Raw genomic sequence first — 27,916 nt, forward strand, 5'->3', positions numbered from 1 at the left:
CATTAGAAATCCAGAAGTGTGTTTATTTCAGTCACAGTAGAGAAAAATATACAAACAAAGAGATTCAATGTTTTTAAAAATCAATAAATACATTTAAAAAAATCAACCAATGTGATAAATATATATATTTTTTATAAATGAACATACTAAACCACACACTATTGGGTTAAACAAGAGTGTTCTTGTGTGCTAAATTTAAAATATATTTTTAAATGAATAATTCAGTGAATTGTGTTATTGGTATAATGCAGCTTTTCAACCAATGGCAAAGCACTTGTTTTTCTTTTGAAAGTGATTAAAGTTACTATTTTAAAATGTGGTATGGAGCCTTTCTCTTTACTGTATATAGAGACCTCAGCAGGCTGACACTGCACCTCAAAATAGATGTTCTATTCATTGCAATACATACAACTTAAAACCTGGTGTAAATGTATTAATATTGAATGTTGAAAACAGTTTAAACCATTGCTATTCTAACTTGCAAAACTAAAAATCAACTCTACATTATGAAAAATATTCTAAAATCTGCTGATTTACACATGTAGAAACTTTATTTGAATTGTTTTATTGCACTTAAACTGCTCTTAAATATAAAATGCAGGTAAAGGTATCTGGAAAAAATGACCCTCTTGATGGGTTGACTGCCTAAGCTGGAAAGTGCAACAGCACCACAGGGTCCTGTTGTTAATTGCTTCATGAGTTTCTACGCAACCCTTTTGCAGCATTGTGATGGGGAGACATTTAGCAGGGGGGTTGGTGTTTTGTTTCCAGGTACGATTTGAGCTTTGCAATGACCTCGCTTTCTTCTTCCAGATTTAGATCTAGATAGTCCTCCTCATGATTCGGGATATCCCCCAGAACCTCATTCACCAGGTCCAGATCCATTTGCTCATCTCTTGCATTTATGGGAGAACCTTAAAAAAAAAAAAAAAAAAGTAGAGTGAGTAAAGCTGAAGCAACAGCTTTACTTACTCAAAGTTGCCTCAAACTAGGCCTCCTGGAACCAGGTTTCAAACCACTTCTTCTGGAAAGGTGCCTCCCTCAGCTGAAGTGCGGTCAGAGATGTATTTCAAGACAGAACAGCAAAATAATGCGTTATGAAAGTGCCAGATTACAGGTAACAGTTATTTTATCTTGAAGATTTTTAAATATAATTCCACCTTCAGCATAAACCAAATCAAACACATAGTAGTAATAATAATAATAATAATACCACAAAAAACAAAGGGCCGTTGTTGGAGGTGAGGTTTACCTGCCGAGTTGGAGGAGGTGCTGGGCTCCTCTGAGGAGGAGGAGCGTGGGGAAGGGGACAGGATGTCTGGGGGCAGATTCCCTCGATGATGCACCAGAAGCTGGGCTGCGAGCTGCACATTGCCACCTGCAAGCCCCAAGGCAGCTACTGCAGAATCACGATCGAAGCCCAAAAATACCAACTGCATTATTAATAAAAACAAGAAGAATAAAAAAATGCAGTCTCATTGAACTTGTATTTCAATAGATTAAGATGTTGTTTAAGATTCCTAATTGAAGCAAAGTGGTCGAGCATTTTCACACAAGCGTCTATTCTTTCTATATCACCGACTACTGAGCGGAAATTGAAATCCTCACACGCAGAGGTTTCCATGCAAGTAGGAATATAAAGGATATACATGACAGATCATGATGTGTTCTAATAAATGTTGGTTCCTGAAGAAAGATGAAGACACTACTAACCTGATTAATCATGACTTCCCTGTTGGAGGAGTCCGTGCCACTGGATTCTGTATCATTGCTTCTTGTCTCTACCAGACAGTAGTTACCAAGAAGGATCTGGAAAGGAATTCAGAGGAGAGCTCAACACAAATATGAGGCACATTCCACCCTGAAGTGAAGCATTTCATATTGAAGGGAAAGATCCTTTTACATTGCAGTGTTAGAGAAAGTGTGTAGAGATCATTTCCACATCCTAGTGATTCTTCAGGCCAAATTAAATTCATATTTTGCACTTTAGAAAAGCAATTAGTGCATTCAAACAATACAAGTGAATACCACACAACAGTACAATCAAAAGGTTTGCATAATAATGCCAATAGGCTGACCTTCACCAGAATGCACATTCTACTGTATTCAGTATGTCTCAAGCCATTTACACATTGAGTTTCTCGTGCAAAGCATCACGTTAGCAATTAAAAATGCCACAGGAATAAGATGGGGGGGGTCAAAGCATACTACAGTATTTTTCTTTCTAGATTGGCAATTAAGATATGATACTGGGTCTTTAATGAGTTTAGAAGTATTTTTTAAAACATAAAATGTAGGGTGTTCAGTTTACCAGAATTTAAGCTCCTAAGACTATGTGTGTGTTGCAGTGCAGTGTCCTTCATGGATTTACCTGAAAGGCACGGTCCAAGTTTCCTTCAGCGTCATGTAGAGCCCTGGCTGCATCTCTCTCTGAATAGCCCATTTCTCTCAGCGTGTTGATGTCATCCATGCGTTTCCTTCTCTTCTCTCGTTCCTTTCTTTTCATCTCTGCCTTTTCCTAAGTGACAGAGAAACAGCTTACAGTGAAATCATCTGAATTTCCAAAACATAAGCCTTCAAGTGTATAATAATGATAATAAAATTGTTATTATTGTTATTACTAATCAGACTAATTAACACATTTTCAATGTGATATTTCCCAACCTGTCTGAACTGCAATACATAGCACTTTTTTTCGAATTATTTTTCAGGTTCTATTGTATGTCGAGGACCAATTGCACCACCTGCTGGTCATGTTTACAGTAGCACTTGGCATTTGATTTCTTGTGTTAAGAAGGGTGCAAACAAACCTCTGTATTTATACAGTTAAGTTTGGCCTCATTGTTGCTGCAGAATTAAGTAAACACACAAGGATTGATCACGAATGAGTTTGAAACCAGTCTAGTTTGGCTTCCAATTCATATCAGATTTGAAAGAAGATATACGAAACACATTTAGATTTAACTCTTTGAACACTGCAGACCTGTTTACAGGGAAAGGAAAAACAACTCCACTCAAAACTGCGGACCTATTGTAGTATAGAACGGATGACTCGCACAATGAACTAATCTTGTGTATGCCTATATTCATATATACACATACATATATATATATATATATATATATATATATATATATATATATATATATATATATATATATATACACACACACACACACATATTCAATATTACTAGACAATACCATTCACATTAGTTCACCCCACTAATGCTCATTTGTCCTGACTCCTTGTTGGGTGAATTAGCTACCCAGATTAAGGACTCCCAACATGCTGTACATGTCTCCTATACACAATACTGCACTGATTAAACATATGCAAAAGTAAAGCTGATTCAATATGAATCCTGCCGATGTTTTTTTTTAGGCTGGGGCAACACATCTAATCGTTCAGATCAATAACATTGATTGCCCCTTCTGTCAGGCTTGCTAAACTAGAGTGGAGTTTGACAGAGTGCCAGTGGCAAGCTTCCCCACTCCCGGAGTCTGAGTGTGATTGAGTGTGTCTTCCCTGTGCAGTATTGAACACAAGAGGACAAGTCCACAACTCAGTGTCACGAATCTCCTCCGATCGGCTGATGAGTGACTGGTGCTGGCATGGGAAATGTGCGCGGCTCTCCCCTGCAGAGATGGCTGTTCAGTTCAATGGCAAGACGTTCATCTTTGAAGTGTATGGTCTGCGGTTCACGTGCAGCCCTTGCCTTTCCATTCAATTAAAAAAGATTCACTCAGCGAATACAAAGAAAGATATTTGATGACTGTTTAGGATCCTGATTGGTCTTTTATAGAAAATCGGTTTGCAGTGTGTTCTGAAATGGACTTTCCTGATTGGTGGTGTCATGTAATCTATGTATCAGTTTTAAATATTTTACCATATACATTGTATAGACTGTACTGTACAATTATTTTGACAATGACCATAAAGGATGTCTTCCGCCATCACTATTCTCATAAGACTGATGGAGACACATGCTGCAGACCTGGGCTGCGACATATTTAAACCATACCTCTCTTCTTTGGCTAATGTGGTTGGCAGCTTCGTTGAGGTTTCCTCGACAAGCCCTCAGACCCAGACGTGCTTCCTGCTCTGTGTATCCGAGAGCCAGCAGTTGAGTCATCTGCTCAGGATCCACACATAGCTGCCTGTACAGACCTTCCACCTAATGGGAACAAACAGCAATTACAACAGTACACAGATTGTAAACAAATAATTAATAAAACAGCTGGAATCAGATACATTTATTACAAAGAGTGCTTCACAAGGATGCTGTAAAAAGGAGGCTGTGTGGTCCAGTGGTTAAATAAAAGGGCTTGTAACCAGGAGTTCCCCAGTTCAAATCCCACCTCAGCCACTGACTCATTGTGTGACCCTGAGCAAGTCACTTAACCTCCTTGTGCTCCGTCTTTCAGGTGAGACGTAGTTGTAACTGACTCTGCAGCTGATGCATAGTTCACATACCCTAGTCTCTGTAAGTCTGCTAAATAAACAAATAATAATAATAAAAACAAGTGCAACCAATCATCGCCCTGATATCTCAAAGTCCCTAAGATATTGCCATATTCATAAATTCTATAAGGGAGTGTGACAGAGACAGAATGATTCTTGGTGATAAATCTCTGTCCCGACCTATGAGTGTGCTGTGTAAAGGGAACAGAGTGCCCTGGACTGGATGACCTGACAATTCATTCCCAGGGTTAGAAGGAAGTCGGTCATCCAGAAAGGGGACGGAGCTGCAATACACTAAATCATCAACTAAATCATAACCAAGGGCTCACGATTGACAGTACAAAAGGGGGTGTAGTGAAGTGATCTGTTCCTTTGTATAGTTAAAGCTGAACTGGAAGGAGACCGTGTTTTGTAATCGTGAGTGTTTTGTTTTGTCGTGTTTTTGTTATTAGACGGCTGAACACGATCCAGAGCTGTGCCAAAGGCCAGCACTTACCCAGACATCACTGCACATTGTTTCACGAATAATTGTATTTTCCACCACAAGCACTTTAGCATGCACTGTGGACTTGTGTTTGTGTTTTGTGTTATGTGTGGGTGTTTAGGAACGGGACTATTATTATTATTACGGGACCAACCCGGGGATTAACAACAGAGCAACACACGCCGCTGTGCTGCCTGTTCTCATGGTTATTGTTTACTGCCGTTTGTCATCAGACTTTGGATTGTACAAATTAAATATAATTGCACCTGGATTACCGTTGTCTGTCTGTTCATTGATCACTGCTGCATTCCTGCACCTGCACACTGTTAACCACTTTGGTACAGGGAGATGCAAAAGCAAAACACATTGTAATAGTAAATATGCGTGCGTCCGCATCAGATTAACATTGTAATAATAAAGACTATGCGTGCGTCCGCATCAGATTAACATTGTAATAATAAAGAATATGTGTGCGTCCGCATCAGATTAACATTGTAATAATAAAGACTATGCGTGCGTCCACATCAGATTAACATTGTAATAATAAAGAATATGCGTGCGTCCGCATCAGATTAACATTGTAATAATAAAGAATATGCGTGCGTCCGCATCAGATTAACATTGTAATAAAGTATATGCGTGCGTCTACATCAGATTAACATTGTAATAATAAAGAATATGCGTGCGTCCGCATCAGATTAACATTGTAAGAATATGCGTGCGTTCGCATCAGATTAACATTGTAATAAAGAATACGTGTGCGTCCGCATCAGATTAACATTGTAATAATAAAGAATATGCGTGCGTCCACATCAGATTAACATTGTAATAAATATGCGTGCGTTCACATCAGATTAACATTGTAATAAAGAATATGCGTGCGACCGCATCAGATTAACACTGTAATAAAGAATATGTGTGCGACCGCATCAGATTAACATTGTAATAAAGAATATGCGTGCGTCCGCATCAGATTAACATTGCAATAATAAAGAATATGCGTGCGACCGCATAAAATTAACATTGTAATAAAGAATATGCGTGCGTCCGCATCAGATTAACATTGTATGAATAAAGAATATGCGTGCGTCTGCATCAGATTAACATTGTAATAATAAAGACTATGCGTGCGTCCACATCAGATTAACATTGTAATAATATGCATGCGTCTGCATCAGATTAACATTGTAATAATAATAAAAAGACCTATATTTTAACAGAAGTAATTTCTGAACTATAGTTGTTCAATACTGTTTACATTTTATGTCCAAAAGCAAAGCAATTGAATTAATCTCACAAACCCTGACTAATGTAACTATCGTACTAAATTCAGCTTCTTTTTCTATAATATTGCCATATAATCCAAACACAACATGCTTTGAAACAAGACCCAAGACTGTCCCCCAAGGGTCAGTCTTGGGTCCTCTCCTGTTCTCTCTCTACACCCGCTCCCTGGGCCCCCTCATCGCATCCTATGGTTTCTCATACCATTTCTATGCTGATGATGCTCAGATTTTCCTCTCCTTCCCCACCTCTGACGCCACCATCTCCTCCCGTATCTCTACCTGTCTGTCTGCTATTTCCTCCTGGATGCACTCGCATCACCTCAAACTCAACCTCTCTAAATCTGACCTCCTTTTCTTTCCCTCCTCCTCCCCCTCCTCTGATCTCTCTATCTCTGTTCCTCTGGAATCTACCACACTATCTCCCTCTTCCTCAGCTAAGAACCTTGGAGTCACCCTGGACCCCTGCCTCTTATTCCCAGCACATCTCCACTCTGGCACGCACTTGCAGATTCTTCCTGAGCAACATCCGAAGAATCCGACCCTTCCTCACCAACTATGCTACCCAGCTCCTGGTCCAGGCCCTGGTACTCTCCCGCCTAGACTACTGCAACTCCCTCCTGGCTGGCCTCCCTGCGTCCGCCACCCGTCCGCTCCAGCTCATCCAGAACTCTGCTGCTCGCCTGGTGTTCTCTCTACCTCGCTTCGCCCACGCTACTCCACTACTCCGCTCGCTCCACTGGCTCCCGATCACCGCTCGCATCCAGTTCAAGACTCTTGTACTAGCCTACAGATGCCTTGATCAGACTGCACCCAGCTACCTCCAGACCCTCATCTCTCCCTACACCCCCACTCGACCTCTCCGCTCCGCCTGCACTAGAAGACTGGCTCTACCTCCGCTACGCTCCCCTGCCTCCCGAGCCCGCTCCTTCTCCACCCTTGCTCCGCAGTGGTGGAACGACCTTCCTACAGATGTCAGGACTGCCCAGTCCCTGACCACATTCCGGCGCCTCCTTAAGACTCACCTCTTCAAACAGCACCTGTAGAACTCCTCTGTTGTATCCTGGGACACTATCACCCTTCATTTAAATATGCTTTATTTTGCTCTTATCCGCCCCCTATTTTACTGCATTTAATCCTGTACCTCAGAATATTGTAATCTGCCAAGTGTTTAATCTGTAGTATTTTGTACTTAATCATATCCTGATGTAACTATCACTATTTAATTATATCCTGATGTAACTTTCACTATTATCTGCTGTATTATTGAATTGTGGTTTGTCACACTTGAGAATTATTGTATTTCTTGTTCTTATTGTATGACTTATATTGTAACACTTGAATGTATTTGTATTTGCTTGCGATTGTAAGTCGCCCTGGATAAGGGCGTCTGCTAAGAAATAAATAATAATAATAAATAATAATAATAAAAGGTAATTGGTAGATTTAATAGATACAAAAAACAAAACTGTGTTGCCTTAATTTCTTAATAAAAAAAACCGTGAATACTTGGCCTGCTTCTGTTTTGTCTTATCCAACGCGTAATGTAGGCTTGAAGTGTGTATCCTAGCAACGCGCTAATCTATCGTACTAGCACTAGAAGCAGCGCAACCACACTCAGGGTTTTAATGCAAACCGACAACAGGAGACTTAAAACTGGGTACTAATTCGATGCAACGATCCACCAAAATATAAATCGAAGCTCGGAAAAATTTAAGGACAGATAATCAATAAATCGATGCACTGATTAACTGTTGCGCCCCTAGTAATTACGTGTCCTTTCTCTAAAAAAAAAAAAAAACCAGCGTATATTGCTTCAAATTTTTCGTGCTTTTCTCAGTGCACGCTGTTTCAATCTTGTTACCGTCTCACGCCAGTTTGTGTGAAGATGGCAACGGTTGCATACGTCACACATGATTCACACTACAATAGGTTATCTATGAATCAGCCTTATCTTTGAATTAGCCTACCAAGGGCTTTGTTTTCACTGAGAGGCTAATTTCCATTGAAAAAAACGGTTCTTGCTGCTTGGATCGTTAAAAAAAGGGGGTTCGTTGTAAGACGGGTTTGTTTTAGTGAAGTTAGACTGTATCTGACAATGAGATGCAATCAGTGCTGTGGAAATGTATCTGAAAGCTGGTAAAATTCACAGAATGTGCTAATGGCATGACATTCTAAAGAAATCACAGCTGCAATTAAAATATAAAAAAGGCATGTCAATTTTATAATGGTTTAGCTCTTGGAACTTGAGCTGTCGGTATAGGTATCCATTATGATTAATTTACATGAACGTTTCATTAACAGTATTTATCTGAATTACACACTGGCAATTCAACAAGAGGCGTAGGACATGCTGCGATTCTAAACAGGGACTTGAAAGACTTACCTTCACAACTTTCTCAGCAGCTAGTTGGTCTTCACCTCGGAGAAAGAATAAAAACCCCTGGAGGAGGTAAAGTCTCAGGAACAGCACTTCCTCCCTCCCTGAATTACCCTATGTATAAAAAAGGGATTATAAAGCAAGTGTGTCCCATTATTCCTGGATACTCCATAAACATCAGTTATTCCAGGATACTCCATGAACTGCAGTTATTCCAGGATACTCTATGAACTGCAATTATTCCAGGATACTATATGAACTGTAGTTTAGTTATTCCAGGATACTCTATGAACTGCAGTTATTCCAGGATACTATATGAACTGTAGTTTAGTTATTCCAGGATACTCTATGAACTGCAGTTATTCCAGGATACTATATGAACTGTAGTTTAGTTATTCCAGGATACTCTATGAACTGCAGTTATTCCACAAGTGAGGGTGGCAGAACAATCCACGAGTGGGCTGTTAACAGCCATCCTCATGAGTGAAATAACCACAACACCCCACACACGTTCATGAAGTATTCGAGTATAACACAGGGATGGAAAGACTCCCCCATTGCACAGCAGTGTGATCCATTACTACCTTTACTATGAGTCTAACAAGACACACCTGATCTTGCTACCTCTACACTGCGGCTAAATCCAGCTCCAAGTAAAACCTGGAATGGGTGAAACAGCTATGCAATAAGAGTCTTATTTCCATCCCTGCAACGCAGGGATAAGAGATTAAACAACTGGACTTGGGACAATGATTTTCCTTGATCGAACTCTGTATTGGTTTAGCAATACAACGAGATTTGGAACACTGCAATTCATCCAATTATTCTGTCAGAGTAAAAAAAAAAACACTATTCACTTAGCGAATACAAAGAGATATTTGATGACAGGTCTCTCGATACTTGTATAAGCAGGCACATACAGTACTTAAGATCTGTAATGATTTATAAATAAAATGTTACATGTGCTAGTACAGTGTCATGAAACAGTACTGCATTAACTACCTGTAGTTCAGCTCAATCCCTACACATTTCTCACTATCTAAATACAAGACTCTGCATGCGTAGGAATCAGCAAATAAAGACTTCGAGTTCGATTTGATTTTAAATTACAGCAAATCTCACCCGTACCTTTATTTGTAAAAGTCGTGTTTGTTCCTCGCCATAGCATTTAAGGAAACAGCTTTCAGCTTTTTGCAATCGTTCTTTTGCATTCTGAAGGTAATCCAGGTTCTCAAGCGCACGGTAGCACCACACAATATCCAGCTGAAGGACTGCATAGTTATCCACTGTGTTCAGCAACTGAGACCCACATTTACTGGACAACAGGGGAGGAAAAATAAAAAATAAACACATGATGTTCATTTAAGAAAATATACAAAATGTAGAAAAAAAGAAGATTCAAAAGTTGGCACAGAATCTTTAACTTAAATACCAAATACATTTTTTATAAAAAATGATACATTCTAAATCTATATTTCTTCACAGATATTATAGTTATTTATTTTTTTTAAATACTTCGCTTTGGCTACAAACTGCTGCATCATATTTTGAGGATAGTCAAGTTACACATGCCCATAATCAGACCAGTGACATTTCACACCGGCTATGACATTTAACACAATGAAAATGGAGCCACTGTATGATTACTGTGGAGAGGACAACACCAAGAAATGCATACTTTTTACGCTTCTGTTTATTATTTTATATTGAGACATCATAAAAGCATCTGAAGGGCTATTTTTGCAAAATTAACAGGTACATTTAGACTTAACTTTTGTGGTTAACAAAATGAGAATAAGTTATCACATCAATATAGTTAAAGAGAACATGTAAATCATGGGAAGATGCCAGTTAAAACTCAAAAAAATACAAAGTAGCCTGTCCTCAAATTAGGTCAATGGCACTTTATAGGTTAAAAAGAATACCTAAGCAGCCACCATTACACTGAAAAACAAGAACTGTGAATTGAGCGGTGAAATAGGTGCTCAGAAAATAGTTTGCCAAGACTACAACACTTGAGTCTGCAATTTCAGGCTCAATTTGAATTCCATGCCACTACCTTAGTTTCGAAAGATTAAAACAATGGTAAACTGAAGATTACTGCAAAGTGTTGGTGCACACACACATTTAAACAACCCATTTACTGGACTGTCAGGCAACATTTGTGGCCCAACACACTGTTGCTCCAATTAACTTCTATTAAAATGCCCACGTAGTCCCTGTCTATGAATACAATGCATCTACTTTTGAAATGTTACACGGATAGAATCAGTGTTCTATAAAGTATTGTATCTAGCATGACTGAAGTATTACTCAGATTTAAATGACATACTTCATTTACTATTTAACTGAGCCACATGTCTGTCTGTCACACTCTGCATGGAGAGCACGGTAACTATTGATTTTGCAAAAATCAACACTTATTTTATATATATGATTTCCATCACACGAGAGTAGATGTTAAAACTTCATGCTGATTTGAACTCGGCTCTCGCCAAGATAAGCACCAACTAAGACGTAGCTTTACAGTAAACTAATGTGATCCATATGCGTCTCCATCCATTTACGTTTCCTTCCATATGATGATGTAGATATCCTTCTGTCTGGTGTTAATGGCTGAAGTGTAATGCTGGCTCCAGGGATCAGCTTATTTTGCCTCCCTGGCGCATCAGCACACACAACGGCTGCGATGATGGCTCCGGGGATCAACCAAAGTGCGGCCTCCCCAGCGCATCAGCATGACAACCGTCTGGATTGAGCTAAGTAGGGTACATCTCTGGGGTTTTCAAGTGGGCACCTTCCATCCTCAGTGTTTCGTCGACTAGCCCACGACACCTCAAGAGGGCTCGACGGTGATTCTGGCGTCCCAGCATCACCCCCCTCCGTCCCCCACTCAACTCAGCCCAGCTTACTTACCTGTCCCCAGCCAGAATCTTTCCGTCTCAACCACAGCCAGTTGCTGCTCCTCTCTGCTGCTTCAGATAAGTTCTTCACTGTGCGACGCAACTCTTGGCCACTGAATCCGACGTCTCTGAGAAACCGGGTTGTAGAGTGTGCCACAAATCCTCGACAACCCACTTCCACTGGGTAAACCCGAACTCTCCATCCTCGCTGTTCCGCTTCAGTGGCTAGTTGAGCATACCGCAGTTTCTTCCTCTCATACGCCTCATCTACAGCGTCCTCCCATGGCACTGTTAACTCTACCAGGTGAACAAGGCGTGCTGATCCAGACCACAAGACAATATCTGGTCGAAGGTTAGTGGTGGCAATCTCAGGTGGAAAAATAAGCCGTTGACCAACATCTGCCAGCATATTCCAGTCTCTAGCAGCTTCCAGTTGTCCTGGGCGAGGATTGGTTTTAACACCTTTTCTTGGTGGTTGCTCTCCTGGGCGGAGGAATGTTGTCTTTTGTGTGTAATGTTTTGATGGAACAGGTGGCAACTTATTGGTCATGTTACGCTTGTCTTCCAATGCTAAGGCCAAACATCGCAGCACCTGGTCATGGCGCCAAGTAAACCGTCCTTGGCTAAGAGCCACCTTACATCCTGTCAAAATGTGCCTTAATGTTGCAGGTGATGAACACAAAGGACATGAGGGATCCTCTCCTACCCAGAGGTTTAGGTTCTGTGGTGATGGGAGAACATCATATGTTGACCTGATGAGGAAACTGATCCTGCTCTGTTCCATTGACCATAGGTCTTGCCAGCCAATCTTGCGTTGTTCCACACTCTCCCATCTCATCCATTCTCCCTGTTTGGCCTGGGAAATGGCCTTTATACACCTCATCCTCTCCTCCTGCTTTTGCACCTCGTTGACTACCAGCTACCATACACTACCGGTCAAAAGTTTTAGAACACCTCAATTTTTCCAGTTTTTATTGAAATTTACGCAGTTTAATGTCTCAATGTACTCTGAAATTAAAGCATAGAACAAATAAACAATTGGAGATAAAAAAGAAATCATGGAATCGTTTTGTTTAACAAAATTTAATCTAAATTTTTGACTCATCAAAGTAGCCACCTTTTGCAGATATAACAGCCGAACACACTCGTGGCATTCTTTCTACAATGGAAATCAAATATTGTTCGGAAAGTTCTTCCCAACACTGTTGCAGAAGTTCCCACAAATGTGTTGCACTTGTAGGTTGCTTTGCTTTCACCCTTCTGTCCAGTTCATCCCAAACCAGCTTGACGGGGTTTAAGTCTGGAGACTGTGCTGGCCATTCCATGATTTGAAGCCTACCGTCTTGTTCTTTTCTTCTAAGGTAGTTCTGACATAGCCTGGAGGTATGTTTTGGGTCATTATCTTGCTGTAGGATGGACCCCTGACCAACTAGGCGTATACCAGAGGGTATTGCATGGCGCTGCAAAATGTTGTGGTAGCAGTTTTGGTTCAGGGTGCCACTCACTCTGTGCAAGTCGCCGACTCTGGATCCAGCAAAAGAGCCCCAGACCATCACGCTTCCTCCTCCATCTTTGACAGTTGGTGTCACACACCGAGGAACCATCCTTTCGCCTACTCGACGGCGTACAAAAACCCTGCGTGATGAACCGAAGATTTCAAATTTTGATTCATCGGTCCATAAGACCTTCTTCCAGTCTTCAGTAGTCCACTGGCGGTGCTTCATGGCCCAGGCAAGCCTCTTTTTCTTATTTTGCCATCATAGCAATGGCTTTCTTACTGCCACTCGACCTGTCAAACCTGCAGCTCGAAGTCTTCTCTTCACAGTTGAAACTGAGACTTGCTTACTTCGACCAGTGTTAAGCTGTGCTTGAAGCTGTTGTCCTGTGAGCCGCCTATCACGCAAGCTGTTGACTCTCAGAAACTTGTCTTCTGATTCTGTTGTGGCTTTGGGTCTGCCAGACCTCTTCCTGTCAGTTTCCTCCAGTTTCCAAGTGCCTTTTGATGGTGTAGGAAACTGTACTCACTGACACCTTGGCTTTCTTTGCAATTTCTCTAAAGGAAAGACCTACACTTTTAAGGGTTATAATGGTCTGTCTGTCTTCCTTTGTTAATTGCCTTTTTCTCACCATTATGAGAGCAATATACTACTTCCTGCAGTACAATACTGTCCAAATAATGCTTAAGAGGGTGTAGTAACACAGTCTGTTCCAACACTGCTTTTATACAGACAGAGGGTTTGTAAGTAATCAGCAAAAGTTGGGACACCTGTAGGAATTGTTAGTATCAACTTTCAAGGCTTAATTTACTTCCATTGCTGCAGAACAGCTGTAAGTTGTTAACCCATTACTTGTTCCCTGAAAAAGGCCTTTTTGTATAACTCTGAAATGTACATTATTTTTCAGTTTTTGGTAACCTAAACTTTTTTTTTTTTAACCTCTGGCAGTTTACCGCTTACCTTTGTACCATTTCAGGTTATTCACTGGACTTGAACTGCTTAAATTTCAATAAAAACTGGAAAAATGGGGGTGTTCTAAAACTTTTGACCGGTAGTGTGTAGATATATATATATATATATATATATATATATATATATATATATATATATATATATAATCATATGTAATAAGTGCAATGGTTGAGAGTATTTATTGGTAAGAAATTATATAATTGTGTATTTTATGTTTTAAAGCTTTTTCTGTATCTGTAAGAATGTATATCAAATCATGTCCTTTACTTGTTTGAATGATTTAATAAATAACTGATGATGTAAAATGAATTTAATTAAGTAAGGACTTGTTGATTGATATCCTGAACTGCCTTTTTCTATACAATTGTAGGTAGTTAAGGTGAAACCTGATGAAGGCACAGACGTGCTGAAATGCGTCGTTTTGTTTGTTTGTTCTTTTAAAAAGTTTGATACTAATTTTTGAAAATAACAGTGGTCATGTCCATCTTTAAATGACATGGTAAGGAAGGCCGATTTTTCACGTAATAAATATATATATATATATATATATATATACAGTGCCTTGCGAAAGTATTCGGCCCCCTTGAACTTTGCGACCTTTTGCCACATTTCAGGCTTCAAACATAAAGATATGAAACTGTAAGTTTTTGTGAAGAATCAACAACAAGTGGGACACAATCATGAAGTGGAACGAAATTTATTGGATATTTCAAACTTTTTTAACAAATAAAAAACTGAAAAATTGGGCGTGCAAAATTATTCAGCCCCTTTGCTTTCAGTGCAGCAAACTCTCTCCAGAAGTTCAGTGAGGATCTCTGAATGATCCAATGTTGACCTAAATGACTAATGATGATAAATAGAATCCACCTGTGTGTAATCAAGTCTCCGTATAAATGCACCTGCACTGTGATAGTCTCAGAGGTCCGTTTAAAGCGCAGAGAGCATCATGAAGAACAAGGAACACACCAGGCAGGTCCGAGATACTGTTGTGGAGAAGTTTAAAGCCGGATTTGGATACAAAAAGATTTCCCAAGCTTTAAACATCCCAAGGAGCACTGTGCAAGCGATAATATTGAAATGGAAGCAGTATCAGACCACTGCAAATCTACCAAGACCTGGCCATCCCTCTAAACTTTCAGCTCATACAAGGAGAAGACTGATCAGAGATGCAGCCAAGAGGCCCATGATCACTCTGGATGAACTGCAGAGATCTACAGCTGAGGTGGGAGACTCTGTCCATAGGACAACAATCAGTCGTATACTGCACAAATCTGGCCTTTATGGAAGAGTGGCAAGAAGAAAGCCATTTCTTAAAGATATCCATAAAAAGTGTCGTTTACAGTTTGCCACAAGCCACCTGGGAGACACACCAAACATGTGGAAGAAGGTGCTCTGGTCAGATGAAACCAAAATCGAACTTATTGGCAATAATGCAAAACGTTATGTTTGGCGTAAAAGCAACACAGCTCATCACCCTGAACACACCATCCCCACTGTCAAACATGGTGGTGGCAGCATCATGGTTTGGGCCTGCTTTTCTTCAGCAGGGACAGGGAAGATGGTTAAAATTGATGGGAAGATGGATGGAGCCAAATACAGGACCATTCTGGAAGAAAACCTGATGGAGTCTGCAAAAGACCTGAGACTGGGACGGAGATTTGTCTTCCAACAAGACAATGATCCAAAACATAAAGCAAAATCTACAATGGAATGGTTCACAAATAAACATATCCAGGTGTTAGAATGGCCAAGTCAAAGTCCAGACCTGAATCCAATCGAGAATCTGTGGAAAGAACTGAAAACTGCTGTTCACAAATGCTCTCCATCCAACCTCATTGAGCTCGAGCTGTTTTGCAAGGAGGAATGGGCAAAAATTTCAGTCTCTCAATGTGCAAAACTGATAGAGACATAACCCAAGCGACTTACAGCTGTAATCGCAGCAAAAGGTGGCGCTACAAAGTATTAACTTAAGGGGGCTGAATAATTTTGCACGCCCAATTTTTCAGTTTATTTGTTAAAAAAGTTTGAAATATCCAATAAATTTCGTTCCACTTCATGATTGTGTCCCACTTGTTGTTGATTCTTCACAAAAAATTACAGTTTCATATCTTTATGTTTGAAGCCTGAAATGTGGCAAAAGGTCGCAAAGTTCAAGGGGGCCAAATACTTTCGCAAGGCACTGTATATATATATATATTTTTACACTTTACAGTAGCCTCCTATTTAAGTTTCAGATTTCATTTCACTATAACCCGCTCTTATTACGGCATGCTGAAGCTCCTCTCCATGTGCCTGCACTGGTTTATACCTAAACTGTTCATCTGCTTGCAGTAAAAGACACAACGACGTCTCATAATCCTTCTTCTTCAGAAGGGATCTTCCTTTCTCATGAAGTCCCATGGCCAAGATAAGAGCCTAGAAACAAAAAATAAGAAAACAGATATTTTATACTAGCCAGTCACCTCAGACCGGTTCCAGAGTTTCCAGTACTTTAGCAAAGGACCAGAAAGCCTTGTCATACTAAAGAAACCCATGAAGTCATCTTTCCATGTGCTTGCTTGAGAGGGAACAGCCCCCTTTGGACCCACGCCTGTCGATTTCCACTAAAGCATGTCCTGCTACTGCTTGTCTCTGCCAGCCTCTCATCAACTGCGATACAGATTTGTATATGGATGATATTCATGCAGACTTCCACGTCTCTTGTGATGGGAGTTGTTGGTTATTTGCAATACTGACTGGCTCCGAGAAACAGCATCATTAAAAACAGATTGTAATGAATAAAGAATACAACAGCAATGTTTTCAAGTACATGAACAAGGTTTTGTCCAGTTAACCTAACATTTAGAATTGAGTAATACAGGGATGAACTGACTTCAGCAGTTTGAGACATACCTTCCTCTCTGCTGGTGGAATTTTAATGGGGTTTCCCTTCTGATCAGCGATTTCCAAAAACGGAGTGGTATCTGGATCCATACTTCCATCTGTGAAAAAAATGATATTCTGAATTTCCATTTGTACACTTGGTGTTACTGGACATACTCAAATATAACACAAGGACCATGGTAGGATCAGTGCATGCAAGGCCATGCAGTTAGTTCTTGATTTAATCTGCCATTTTAGGGTCTTGCACGTCTTGCTTTTGAACCATCGTTGCAATTTTTTTTTGTATATATATATACATATATTGAAATGTCTTTTAAAATAAAATACCACCACACAGCTATGAACAAAACTGATTGCTATTAGATTCTTTCCAGCCACTCAGAGCACAAATAGACACTTTTTTTACTCAGAAACTGCACCAATCCAGCCCCTAACCAGGTAAATACAACCCCAACAATTAAAAGTGTGATTAAAGCCATTTATACTACAGTCGCAGATGAACCCACACCTCTCTCAGACAGGATCTCAAACCCTTTTTGAGTTCTTGTTATGGTCTCGTTTTTATTTTGGTATTGTTTTTCTTCCCCAGCCATTTTCTGCTTGTCCTCCTCACTTTCCTTCAGTGACAGAACCATAATCTTTGAATTGTGTTTTACACCCTGCTCTTGAAGTGTTTTACCTGCAAAAAAAAAACAGTTAAGATGGCATAAGAGTAATGTTCCATTGAGGCTGGGTAGTTCAACATCTTATCAACTGGGTTAGAAGCTATTAATCTCACACACAAACTAGTTTTCACCTTGCAACTCACTAGGGTACCTATACTACCTAACCAAAACAATTTTAGTGGACAACTGCCCATGTCACAAAATTACCACCCCAGTGAGGAAACAAGTAATACACTGATTACAGTAACTTCTTGTTAAGAGGATAGCCAAACGAACCAGCGACAACATTGATCATATCAGTAATTCTTATTGTCACAGTGACGATGGGAAACAGCCAAAGACATAACTAATTGTGCACTGTAACTGAACAGCAAGAAAACACATCTGATATTACATTTAACAAGGATTCATCTCTGAAATATTACAACAATGATAATTGTGTGTAATGTAATTGTGTCCCCCTGCCCCTCAGACACACACTTACCAGCCCCCACTGTTCTGCCGCTTAAAATTAACTTCATGTTAGGTCCGACTCCAAATTGTTCTGATATCCTACAAAGACATGAACACAGATTGAACTGCTGAGGTCTTCAGATCATTTACCTTTTGATCCCAACACTAACATGCATAAAATGTATATTAAATAGGGATTTTAATCTCATTTTCTATTGATCGATTAATCATCCAATCTACGATTGATTAATCACACCTGTTCGCTAGTGATATGAAACTATTGAAAGACAATTAAAAGTAATCACTTTTAGTGACATTTTCTTTTGAGCTGTACTGCCTGTTTGCGTTTCCTTCAGCCAAATGCCATGCCTCAAAAAAGATTAAAAACACACCAACAGTGTATATATTACTGTAAATGACCAGCTGTAAATGCCTACAACCTGGAATACTGTATTTAACAGATCTGTTTTTGGTGTACCGTAAGCTTTCAAATTTCAGACTAACAGGTAACTTACTGAGTGCTATTTTATTATGTTAGCTGAAGAGAAATATCATTTATTGCGTGCTGTTTTACTTTAGTTTGCTGAAGAAAAAGTATGAGAACTTAATTTTCTACCGTTTTAAAGAAATGCATTCAATAAAAAGAACTCCACTTACTTGCAATTAAGATAAACTTGTAATACTGCCATGAAAGGAAGCACTGATGAGGAAATGTTGCAAGCTGTTGGACATTTTTCAAGATTTCTTTTTCACACAGTATGAATAAAGTTCTAATTAACCCTTTGCAGTCCATTTATTAAGTGCATGTCAGGTGCGTCAGGTCCAATTTATTTTCACACGCGCAGTTAATTTTAGACGCGCTGTTTAAAAGTATTTTTTTCTACAGTCAAATGAGTTTAAAGGGCCCTGCATATCAACAAAGCACTCACTAGGCATCTCCAGCCCCGCCCCACCCCTTCGTTCGCTATCGCTTTCACATATGCTAAAAAATAAATAATAATAATAGTCGTACATACCGATCAATCATCTCCTGATCACTCGTTTGATCACCAAATACCTCAATAATGCGATCCAAGTCATTATTTTATTACTATAACATCTAAAAAAAGCTCTGCAAATGTCTGTGATATTCTGATGCAGTCACAGCCAGCTTGTTTCCTTATGTCCGCTGTTATCTGATGCCAGGGGCAAGTATGACTATTCATGAGATACGCCCTTTTTTTTTGTCTCAGCTCCTGTCGCTCCCACTCGGCCATTGAATGGATTTCTCGGCTTTTTCCGGAGAAAAAACGACTAGAAACACGTTTTTTGCGTCTTTTTGATGATAGGAATAATTGCAATGTCGGACCAGGTCCGACATAGGACCGCAAAGGGTTAATCAAATCCCACAGGTGTGATTAATCGATTAAAACCCCAAATATTAAAATTAACTATTTTTGTGTACAGAATACTGAAAACAATAAGTAAAACGCAATGCTATGTACTTACATAGCTATCAGCTGATTGCTGGTAATGTCAAGCTTGGTTTCCAAGTAGTGTCTCTGAGATCTCTGTAGGCATAAGGATTGACATGAAACTGGCATTCACAAACAAACATACGAACACATCCACCAATACAGGGGATACCAAGTCATTATGAAACTGGCATTCGCAAACATACAAACACGTCCACCAATACAGGGGATACCAAGTCATTCATATCCACTGTTGCGTACCTGCTTGTATTTCTTGGGCAGTGAAATCTCCAGTGTAGCAACACCTTCTGTCTTGTACGTCTCATTTGCTTTCCCTCGCTTGACTGTCAATGCCCTCACAGCCTCCAATGCACTCTCTACTTCAGTGGCATTAAGATTAAGGCTAGGTGCATATTTTTCAGCAAGCTCCTACGAATAAAAAATAAAAATAATACAGAGCTGGGCTTGAAATGGGCATTTTAAGTGACAGCAGTTTTGCATCATTTTAAAGTGAAGGCAAAGGCAATTTCTTTGAAAGGTAACTGAGTACAATACAATACAATGACCAGGTGCAATAACATTCACAGCTAGTACTGTGCTTGCAAATAAGTGGCTTGTTTATTGGGTTGTATGATACTGTTTAAATTGCTCGATTCATTTCAGAAATAATGCAATGCTTTTTGGATGGCAGAGGTGCTTGCTTAGAGTTCCCAGTTTCACGTGGGCTTACAGTGGAGCTGGTACCAATGTACTATAAAATCAACAAGTTCTGCAATTTACCCTGAAATATCAATTGGCTATTTCCATTGTGCGTACAATAAAAGACTCCTTGACAATCTCCCAGTCAGTGCTTAAATCGGGAGATCAACACAACTTTCCCAAACATTTAGCAGAACCGGATTTAAATGTACAGATTTGTAACTAAAAATGGACAATGGAATATACAGAAAGGACAACAGTACATTGACATAATATTTGACTCTTGCCTGCTGAGCTAAGGTAGTTGATTGCCTGATAGACAGTTTGGGCGAACGGGGACCCTCAAATACACAAGCCAAGGGGCAGCTGCAAAAGGACTAAGATATAATTAACAAAAATGTTTTACATAATTTAGATCTGTTATTTAGAAACTACAAAATGATATCGCAAAAGTCTACCGGAAGCCATATTTGTACTACAGTATTTCATGACAATTTTAAAACGGCACATTTTTCAATTTTTGTGAGTTTTCCGTTAAGTATATAGAAAACAACAAAGCGGTATGCAATTCAAAATGTTAACGAAACATTATTCAGCAGGTTTCATTCGACTTTAGAAGCTCAATGAGTTCATTCTAGAGTGATGCAAAACATTTGTCCATAGCTGTAGCATGAACACTGTTTGCTAACGGGAATACTGGGAAAATGACACAGTCCTGGGCTGTCTCTCCTCAACTATGCTTAACAAGCACGAATTAGACCTAATGGATGTGCCTGCTCTAAGCAAAAGCAAATGCATATTATTTGGATCACTCAAGATCCAACTCTATTATTGTACCTTTATTGCCTGCTGTCCAGCTTCATTGTTTTCTGTTGTGTACGGAGCCTTCCAGAGCTGAATATTATCACTTCTTAGACATGTTTTCAGCTTCGATTGCAGATACTCTTCCTGAGCCATTTGTCCTTTAAAACAACTTTAAATGTATTTTATCAGCATAACATTAAAAAAAAAAACTTGCTGTGTAACAGAAAACATTGAACCCTACACAAAATGTGGAGCACCCACTAACTATTTAATCCGAACCTCTGCCAGAAGCTTGCTGTAAACCACTACATTCACTCTGTTAAAAGGAAGCTCTTGAAACACTTTGGTGAAGACATTCTGGGATGGTTTACTTGATGGGCTCATGGTTTACACCCAGTTCTTTCCTTGTAGAACACAAGCAAGGTTGGGATCAATTCCTGTTTTCAATGCCAATTCCTTTTTCAAATCAATTCTAATTCCAACTCCTTTGAAGGAATTGTAATTGATATTTTAGAAACATACTGTTGCGATATTTCAACTACCTTCATTTCATTCACTGAATCATCATTAGTAAAAGACACATATACATGGAGGCTGTGTGGTCCAGTGGTTAAAGAAAAGGGCTTGTAACCAGGAGGTCCCCGGTTCAAATCCCCACTCAGCCACTGATCACTGTGCAAGTCACTTAACCTCCTTGTGCTCCGTCTTTCGGGTGAGACGTTGTTGTAAGTGACTGCAGCTGATGCATAGTTCACACACCCTAGTCTCTGCAAGTTGCCTTGGATAAAGGCATCTGCTAAATAAACAGTTAATAATAATATGTGACATTGTGCTCAACAATAGCTATATCTATTCTAAAAAAGTATTAAACTGCTGTACTAACTGTGCTCTATGCTGGCAAAGCAAACAATGGTAGTGGGAAAAAAAAAACACATACAATGTTTTATTATGAAACCGTTTAGGAATTCAAACATACATGTAATTTGTAATAAGTACATACACAACACCTTTCAGTCATTTGCAAAGATTAATTTAGGAATTGTAATATCAATGACATTTGTATAAGCAGTGATTAGGGGTACAAAGGGTTTCTGTATCTAGTATGTCATTCATGAAAACAAAAACAAACAAACAAAAAAAAACATATGCCATGACTAGAAGGCGATTTTGTCATAATCACAACCCTTGACTAAGTGGCAGTAGCAGGCTGAGTGATGCCCTTCTCTGTAAGTCAGCGCTGACGCTTTTAGAAGCTGCGCGATCTGTGCGATCTGTGGACCCGCTACAGCCCGTGTCTGCGTGACGTCCGATATCAAATTCGGCTGAGGTCAAGCAGACGGCGAACTTGAACGGTTTCTGCGCAGAATGACTAAAGTCTGCGCATTGTGAATGCACCCAGTGACTCTGAAAAAGCTCATTTAAACAGAATACTGCTAATTGCAAATTCGATGCGATATACTGGAATTGTTTAAAAGCGAATGGGAATTGGTGCGCTGCAGTCAGCGGTGCTTGGGCTCTGCAATTCACCTCAGTCTATAATGAAAGCGAAATAATGGCGTGCGTTTGTGCAAGGGGGATTCCAGAAGTTAACACGGATAATACGCAGTACATGTTCGTATTAGTCTAGAGGACTATTCTGTGTGGTTATTTTGTCAGAATAAACTGTACTTTTGTATATACTTGTACAATTCCAGCTTTTATATCATTATTATGCAAAGGAGACATTTCTAACCATACTTTGCTATATATCAGACTGGGCCTGGCTGTAGCCATGTATTTCAACTGGGATTCTTCCCTAGGCATACTAATAAGTAGTACAGAATAGGTTGACACTATTAGTTACACATTGTATACAGTAGTACGCACAAGGCTTAGTGGGTTAGCATTACTGTGTGGCAATAAGTTAATGCAAATGCGTTTTTATTTTTTTTTTACTACTGTACATGCACCAAAATATGATACAGTACGTATAAACAATTCTAAATACATTCTGATATAAAACGATATCGATGTTTAAATGACAGTCCATTCTAAATAGTAATAATAACATGCGAAGGCAATTATTACTACACAGAGTTTGTACTTATTAATATGAACAGAGCAATATACTTACCTACACCAACAAAATTTAAAATGGATATCACTTCTATAATTGTCTTTTTTTTTTCTTACGCTGAAATCCGTTCTTCAACAACTATTGAGAGCGGAGGTTTCACTTTGCAGTCGTCTGTGCTTACCGTTTCTGTTTTTGTTTTTGTCATTTTCCCCTGTGTACGGGTCCTCACGAGGACCGCTGCGCAAACTTCCTTTTGACGGAGTAAACGTGGCCAGTCTGTCAAGAATGAGTCGACAAAATTTCTCAATTGAGAATTATGTAATCTGGGACGGTGGGGGGGGAGAGGGGGAGTATTCTCATTTTAAAGATGCACACCACAGGAAAATGTGGTTTTAGATACCATTTTTAAAAAACCCTACTTTATAGTGTATAGTAGGTTTTTTTTGTTAACATTTTTTATAGGAAACACTTTTGTTGCAAATAAATAAATAAATAAATAAATAAATCTCATACCATAAAAACTCTCTGAAATCTGTAAGAAAATGTATGTGCCACTGTACTATAATTGGGGTTGGGGTCGTTCTACAGTATCACTGTGTGAATTTGTAAAGCTGCAATAATAATTATTAACCACAAGGGGGAGGTCTATCACTAGTGTATCTACGCCCTGTTGATGACGTAACGCCGTAGCTTAGAGTACACAAGCAAAACAAAGCAAAAGCCTTTTGTAGTGTTACAACCTGGAATTAAAATGGATTTAATTGGGATTTTTACCATTTGATTTACACATCATACTAAGCACTTGAAGGTGCAAAATATTTTTTATTGTGACACAAAAGTTAATTAAACAAAAAAAAAGACATTTGTTGGTTGCATAAGCATTCACCCCCCTGAGTCAATACTTGGTAGAAGCACCTTTGGCAGCAATTACAGCTGTGAGTCTTTTTGGGTAAGTCTCTACCAGCGTTGCACATCTGGATCCTGCAATTTTTGCCCATTCTTCTTGGCAAAATTGCTCAAGCTCTGTCAAGTTGGATGGGGACCGTTGATGAACAGCAATTTTCAAGTCTTGCCACAGATTCTCAATCGGATTGAGGTCTGGGCTTTGACTGGGCCATTCTAAGACATTCAGGTTCTTGTTTTTAAACCACTCCAGTGTAGCTTTGGCTGTGTGTTTAGGGTCATTGTCCTGCTGGAAAGACAGTCCCAGGTCTCTTGTAGACTGAAACAGGTTTTCCTCTAGAATTTCTTTGTATTTGGCTCCATCCATCTTGCCCTCAACCCTGACCAGTTTCCCAGTCCCTGCCAATGAAAAGCATCCCCATAACATGAAGCTGCCACCACCATGCTTCACCGTGGGGATGGTGTTCTCAGGGTGATGAGCAGTGTTGGCTTTGCGCCACACATAGCGTTTTGCACTAAGCCCAAAAAGTTCAATTTTGGTCTCATCAGACCAGAGAACCTTTTTCCACATGTTTGCTGTGTCTCCCACATGCCTTTTGGCAAAATCCAAACAGGATTTGATATGTTTTTTTTTTAGCAATGGCTTTCTTCTCGCCACTCTTCCATAAAGCCCAGCTTTGTGGAGCGTCTGGGTTATAGTTGTCCCATGGACGGTTTCTCCCATCTCAGCTGTGGATCTCTCCAGCTCCTTCAGAGTTACCATTGGCCTCTTGGTTGCTTCTCTCTAATGCCCTCCTTACCTGGTCACTGAGTTTTGGTGGACAGCCTTCTCTAGGCAGAGTCGCGGTTGTGCCATATTCTTTCCATTTTTTAATAATGAATTCAACGGTGCTCTGGGGGATGTTCAAAGTTTGGGATATTTTTTTATAACCCAACCCTGACTGGTGCTTCTCCAGAACTTTATCCCAGACTTGTTTTGATCGCTCCTTGGTCTTCATGATGCTCTTTGTTTAAATATGCTCTCTAACAAACTCTGGGGCCTTCCAGAAACAGATGTATTTAATCCGAGATCATGTGACACTTTAATTGCACACAGGTGGACTCCATTCAACTAATTATGTGACTTCTGAAGGCAACTGGTTGCACCAGAGCTTTTTTAGGGGTGTCACAGCAAAGGGGGTGAATACTTATGCAATCAAGACTTTTCAGTTATTTATTTGTAAATAATTTTGAAAAATATGTAGATTTTTTTCCCCACTTCGACATTATGGACTATTTTGTGTAGATCAGTGACAAAAAAGCCTAATTAAGTCCATTTTAATTCCAGGTTGTAACACTACAAAATGTGGAAAAGTCCAAGGTGGGTGAATACTTATGCAAGGCACTGTATAGGGCAGCAGTGTGGAGTAGTGGTTAGGGTTCTGGACTCTTGACCGGAGGGTTGTGGGTTCAATCCCCAGTGGGGGACACTGCTGTTGTACCCTTGAGCAAGGTACTTTACCTAGATTGCTCCAGTAAAAACCCAACTGTATAAATGGGTAATTGTATGTAAAAATAATGTGATATCTGTATAATGTGAAATAATGTATAATGTGATATGTTGTAACAATTGTAAGTCGCCCTGGATAAGGGCGTCTGCTAAGAAATAAATAATAATAATAATAATAACGTACAATTTTCCATAATCTGTAGTTAGTGTTACACAGAAAAATACATTGTTCATTTATTATATGCCAATACACTTTTTAAAATACTTTAATTCTTTTTTAAATTTAATTTTAATGAACTCACCTCAAGACCCAGGCTAGAAGATGACTTGTGATATATACACTTGTGTAATCCCATGGATAGATTGCTATAGTGTTTGGGACAGGTGGTGCCTGTAATCCCATGGATAGATTGCTATAGTGTTTGGGACAGGTGGTGCCTGTAATCCCATGGATAGATGTGTGCATTCCACCCTTCAGATGCTACCAGTATCTTGAAGCTTGATCTGGCTACGCTACAGCAATGTTGCTGCTTAAAGCTAGTTTAGCAGAACGTTTAATGTGCATGTTCCACTAATCTAGACACTACTGAGAAACCCCTATCCCCTGTCTGGATCTTGGATGTCTGCTCATTCTCACTGCTAAAAAGCGCATTACTGTTACTTAAGACTAAAAATAATACCATACTCAGTCAGTACTGAGCATTCAATTCTTCCCAGGTTAGCATTGCAATCGTTTTAGTGCTAATAACCTCCATGTAATCTCCTAATGTGGGGTTCCTTAGGTCATGCCATGGCTGATGGCTTCATCAATGTGCTTTTCATTCTTTGTTAAATGCCTATTGTTTTTACAGATCTGCCGAGGCCTGCTTTACTGAAGGCACTGCCTCCTCCTTCACAGACAGGCGCATGGAGCTGCTGGTGGTGAAGTGCAGTACTGTACCTGGCCTCTGGGAGGCAGTGTGTCACTCAGCCAAGTGTTTCAGCTCTGTGGCACCTTTTTTATAGCTTCCCCACATTATCTAGATGAAGACATTTCTGAGTCAACATAAACTCCTAGATCTTTTTCATAGATTCCTTCTTCAATTTCACAATCTCCCATATGGCATTTATAAATGATATTTTTATTACCTGTGTGCAGTACCTTACACTTTTCTTTATTAAAATGTCATTTGCCATGTGTCTGCCCAGTTCTGAATGCTGCCTAGATCATTTTGAATGACATTTGCTGCTGCAATGGTGTTTGCCACGCCTACTATTTTGGTGTTGTCTACAAATTTAACAAGTTTGCTTACTATACCAGAACCTAAATCATTAATGTAGATTAGGAATAGCAGAGGACCTAATACTGATCCCTGTGGTACACCACTGGTTACCTCGTTCCATTTTGAGGTTTCTCATCTAATCAGTACTTTCTGTTTTCTACATGTTAACCACTCCCTAATCCATGTGCATGCATTTCCTTGAATCCCTACTGCGTTCAGTTTGAGAATTAATCTTTTATGCGGGACTTTGTCAAAAGCTTTCTGGAAATCTAAATAAACCATGTCGTATGCTTTGCAATTAACCATTGTCGATGTTGCATCCTCAAAAAAATCAAGCAGGTTAGTTAGACACGATCTCCCTTTCCTAAAACCGTCTCCCAGGATACTGTTACCATATAGGTAATTTTCCATTTTGGATCTTATTATAGTTTCCATAAGTTTACATATAATAGAAGTCAGGCTTATTGGTCTGTAGTTACCTGGTTCGGTTTTGTCTCCCTTTTTGTGGATCGGTATTACGTTTGCTATTTTCCAGTCTGTCGGTACAACCCCTGTGTCAAGAGACTGTTGCATGATCTTGGTTAGCGGTTTGTAAATAACTTTGTTCATTTCTTTGAGTACTATTGGGAGGATCTCATCCGGCCCAGTGGATTTGTTTATTTTAAGAGCTCCTAGTCCCTTTAACACTTCTGCCTCTGTTATGCTTGTTATTTAAAACTGGTTAGGAACAGGTCGACATGTGGGGCATATTGTCTGTGTCGTCCTTTGTAAAAACCTGTGAAAAGTAATCATTTAATATATTTGCTATTTTTTTTCTTCATCTATGATTTTGCCAATTGTATCTCTTAGACATTTTACCTCCTCCTTGAATGTTCTCTTGCTGTTATAATATTGGAAAAACTTTTTGGAATTGGTTTTAGCCCCCTTAGCAATGCTCATTTCTATCTCTCTCTTGGCCTTTCTGACTTTCTTTTTGACTTGTGTTTGCAGTTTTAAGTACTCTTTTTGTGTACTTTGTTCTTGGTCCCTTTTAAACTGTAAAGTGCATTTTTCTCTGAATATTTTTTTTAATTGATCTATTAAACCATTTTGCCTATTTTGTTTTAGATTTTGATTTGTCTACTTTTGGGATGTAATTGTTTTGCGCTTCTAGTACTACATTTTTAAAAACAGCCATCCTTTTTCTGTGGATGTTTTCTCTATTTTACTCCAATCTACTTAGGTTAGTCTCTGTTTCATACCTTCATAGTTTGCCTTTCTAAAAT

The 27,916-nt window shown here is 39.4% G+C and overlaps 1 protein-coding gene across 3 annotated transcripts; it reads right to left on the bottom strand.

Moving 5' to 3' along the window:
- Positions 1-23,266, bottom strand: nub1 (negative regulator of ubiquitin-like proteins 1). 3 transcript variants are annotated; one of them, XM_034000413.3, is made up of 15 exons: positions 23,114-23,266; positions 20,975-21,099; positions 19,700-19,867; positions 19,473-19,534; positions 18,016-18,083; positions 17,375-17,545; positions 16,876-16,964; positions 16,292-16,398; positions 9,741-9,927; positions 8,619-8,726; positions 4,026-4,178; positions 2,372-2,518; positions 1,714-1,809; positions 1,253-1,433; positions 1-914 (listed from the first exon to the last, which is right to left on the bottom strand). In XM_034000413.3, the coding sequence occupies exons 2-15, from the start codon at positions 21,092-21,094 to the stop codon at positions 742-744; spliced, it is 1,830 nt and encodes a 609-aa protein (XP_033856304.3). In that variant the 5' UTR covers positions 21,095-21,099; positions 23,114-23,266; the 3' UTR covers positions 1-741. The 3 variants fall into 3 exon arrangements, with proteins under 3 accessions (XP_033856304.3, XP_033856303.3, XP_058879342.1); XM_034000412.3 differs by having other exon boundaries at positions 20,975-21,110; positions 23,114-23,256; XM_059023359.1 differs by lacking the exon at positions 23,114-23,266 and adding an exon at positions 23,055-23,070 and having other exon boundaries at positions 20,975-21,110.
- Positions 23,267-27,916: the final 4,650 nt, after the last annotated feature.

The sequence above is a fragment of the Acipenser ruthenus genome, chromosome 4 (genome assembly GCF_902713425.1).
Source record: "Acipenser ruthenus chromosome 4, fAciRut3.2 maternal haplotype, whole genome shotgun sequence".
Lineage (NCBI taxonomy): Eukaryota > Metazoa > Chordata > Actinopteri > Acipenseriformes > Acipenseridae > Acipenser > Acipenser ruthenus.